The 2,716-nt window shown below is 38.4% G+C and overlaps 1 protein-coding gene across 1 annotated transcript; it reads right to left on the reverse strand.

The window, feature by feature from the left end:
* Positions 1–139: 139 nt before the first annotated feature.
* LOC116380300 (tRNA-dihydrouridine(20) synthase [NAD(P)+]-like) lies at positions 140–2,660 on the reverse strand. Its single transcript, XM_031842238.1, has 6 exons — positions 2,622–2,660; positions 2,056–2,116; positions 1,936–1,983; positions 1,277–1,342; positions 859–929; positions 140–380 (listed from the first exon to the last, which is right to left on the reverse strand). The coding sequence occupies exons 2-6, from the start codon at positions 2,083–2,085 to the stop codon at positions 290–292; spliced, it is 306 nt and encodes a 101-aa protein (XP_031698098.1). The 5' UTR covers positions 2,086–2,116; positions 2,622–2,660; the 3' UTR covers positions 140–289.
* Between the last annotated feature and the right edge of the window lie 56 nt (positions 2,661–2,716).

A 2,716-nucleotide genomic window follows, 5' to 3' on the forward strand; every position in this document is an offset into this window, starting at 1 on the left:
TGTACTTTATACTGTACTACACCTCAGAGGTACATATTGTACTTTATACTGTACTACACCTCAGAGGTACATATTGTACTTTATACTGTAGAAAACAACATTTTTCAAAATATAAATGTCTTTTTGTTGAGTTTTATGAATAAAGGTGTAAATGCTTCACTGTGATGGATTATCTTCTGTCCCAAACTGATCTCAAGTCTCTGCTAGATGCGTTCACTGCCCTGTTTAACAAACTGAAACCATAGTTCTCCCGTCTGTTGGAGCTAGAAAGAGGAGGAGGTGTTGAAGCTTACTTGGCGATGACGGGGATGGAAACCGCCCGAGCGACGGCCTGAATGTGATCGAGGTGGAGCGGGTGACGAGGACGCTCCTCCTTCAACCTGAACATCACATCAACCGGTCAGTGAACGCACCGAAACACACGAAGGAAGCAGCCAATCAGGAACCAGATGCATCCGCCCTTTGACTTAATCAATCATTAGTTATAAACATATATGAAGAGCACGATGAGACACAAAACTATATATATATTTACTGCAAAACTTGACTACAAAAGTATTTAAATCCGCTTTTAACCTATGATGATAGTAAATGCTTCTTTTTCTTTATTTGTTTACTGTTAAAACGTCATTTATCTGCTTTGTTTATATTGTTATTACTTTTACGGTTTCTGTCTTTACCATGTAAAGTGCTGTACAAATAAAATGTATTATTAGTATTATTCTTATTAAAAGCCATATAAAGATGTCGAAATATTATTCAAAACATGTCAAACGTGGATTTGAGAAAAGACCAACAATTGACAACGTGTAAAATATAATTTAAAGTAATATTTCACGTCGTCTATATTTAGTTTACCTGCCGTGAACGGCGACGGCAGCGACGCCCGTCTTCTCGATCCTCTGGACCAGACGGACCGTCTCCTCCAACTGGAACCAGTGAAGAGCATGGAACCAGTGACAGGACACGGAACCAGTTACAGGACATGGAACCAGTGAAGAACATGGAACCAGTGAAGAACACTTAGATTTAAAGAGGAACAGCTTCCTGTTTCAGAGTTTCACAATAAAAGCAGCCTAGAAAAAGCTGGAATGAACTTTATGAAAGCTCTTCCTTAGACTTCATAAGAGAAAAGAATAACTATTATTGAAGGAAGGATGAAAAACATCGATCCAACAGCTCAATCATAACTTTTCAACAAAAGCGTATTTATCTGATATATTTAACCAGAAGCAAAAACAATCATAAGACGATAATAAAGTTTTTCACATCTTACCGAAGGCAGGATTCGTATTTTACACGTGACCGGTATAGAAACTCCTGCGACGAGCTTTTTGAGGATCTACGGATAAAAGACGAGCAACATTAACTAACTAACGTTGAATTAAAATGGAAAGATTTCCAGAAATCATGTCAGAAAATACGAGAGAAATGTCCGACAATATTAGAAAACTATGTGAACAATATCCAACAAATATGTGAAAAATGTCCAAAAATAATTAGTAAAAGGTGTGAGAATTATAAATAATAAATGTATGTGGGAGAAAATAGTAACAAATGTCCAAAAGAAATCTGAAAAAGATGATGAGTAGTATTATATATGATATATATCATATATAATACTACTCATACCTAATATATATCATATATAATACTACTAAAAGTAGTATTATATATATTGTTGCAAAAGAATGCAACAAACAAACAACTTAATGTAAAAAATGTCCAAAAATGATTTGTAAATAAATATATTGCAAGAACGCTGGCATCAGGTGAAGAGACATCTACTTCTTCTTCTACTGTTGAGTATCACGGTGGATGCTCGCCATACGCTTTGCATTCCAGCCACCTGCTGGACTGTCCCTCGCTCCATCGATGCACATGTGAACAGCGCCTGAAAGGTTTCTCTAGTAATCTACAGGAAGCTGTACTCACCGCCTCGATCTTGTCGGGATCTGACAGAAGAGCAGCTCCCATCCCGCCCTGCAACAAGTCAAGAGGTCAGAGGTCAGAGCTGCAGGCTGCAGGCTGCTGGTTTACTGACAGAGAACTCACCTTCGTGGAGTATTCTTTGGGACAGCCCATGTTCACGTCAATAGCAGCCACATCGTGCTCCCTACAGCACGGGGAAAGGTTCAGCAATGCATCATGGGAAACAAAATGGATTGTGATCGACTGATGCTGTGTTTTAGCTGAGCTGGACCAGATAATGTTCAGTTCAACACATCGATGATGCTGTTTCTGAAGAAGGACAGAACAACAATAGTACGAACCAGCTTTAAAAGATGTATTTTGTTAAAAAGCGCAGTGAGGTGCATCTCATTCATGCCGATGTGAGGAGGGATTTAAAAAAGTAACTGATAATTATTATAAAAGAAACGTTTAAAGTGTTAAATTTGAGAACAGAATTTGGTGTCGTGTAACTTTACTGAACTGAAAAAAGCCAAAAGCATCTAAACAGCTGAGTTATGTGATGTGTAGAAAGATCATTGGATCATATTCCTCCACATTTTGTTCTGTACATGTTTATTAAACTGCTCTCTGAGGCGGAGCAACAGCTGCGTTTCAAGCTTCAACTTTGAATTAAAAACACAGTTTACGGTTCAGAGCTGTGGACTCACACAAGCCGGGCTACGATCAGCGCTCTGTCCGGGTCAGCAGTTCCCTAAAAGAAGAAGAAGAAGAAGAAGAAGAAGAAGAAGAAGAAGAAGAAGAA

The sequence above is a fragment of the Anarrhichthys ocellatus genome, unplaced genomic scaffold (genome assembly GCF_004355925.1).
Source record: "Anarrhichthys ocellatus isolate YVR2014 unplaced genomic scaffold, GSC_Weel_1.0 scaffold6734, whole genome shotgun sequence".
Lineage (NCBI taxonomy): Eukaryota > Metazoa > Chordata > Actinopteri > Perciformes > Anarhichadidae > Anarrhichthys > Anarrhichthys ocellatus.

Excerpts from the sequence above, each read along its gene's own strand:
- LOC116380300 (XM_031842238.1), bottom strand. The coding sequence starts at position 2,085 with ATGGGCTGTCCCAAAGAATACTCCACGAAG. Across the intron at positions 930-1,276 it reads AAATACGAATCCTGCCTTCG|TTGGAGGAGACGGTCCGTCT; the intron begins GTAAGATGTGAA and ends CACTGGTTCCAG. Across the intron at positions 381-858 it reads GCCGTCGCCGTTCACGGCAG|GTTGAAGGAGGAGCGTCCTC; the intron begins GTAAACTAAATA and ends TGTGATGTTCAG.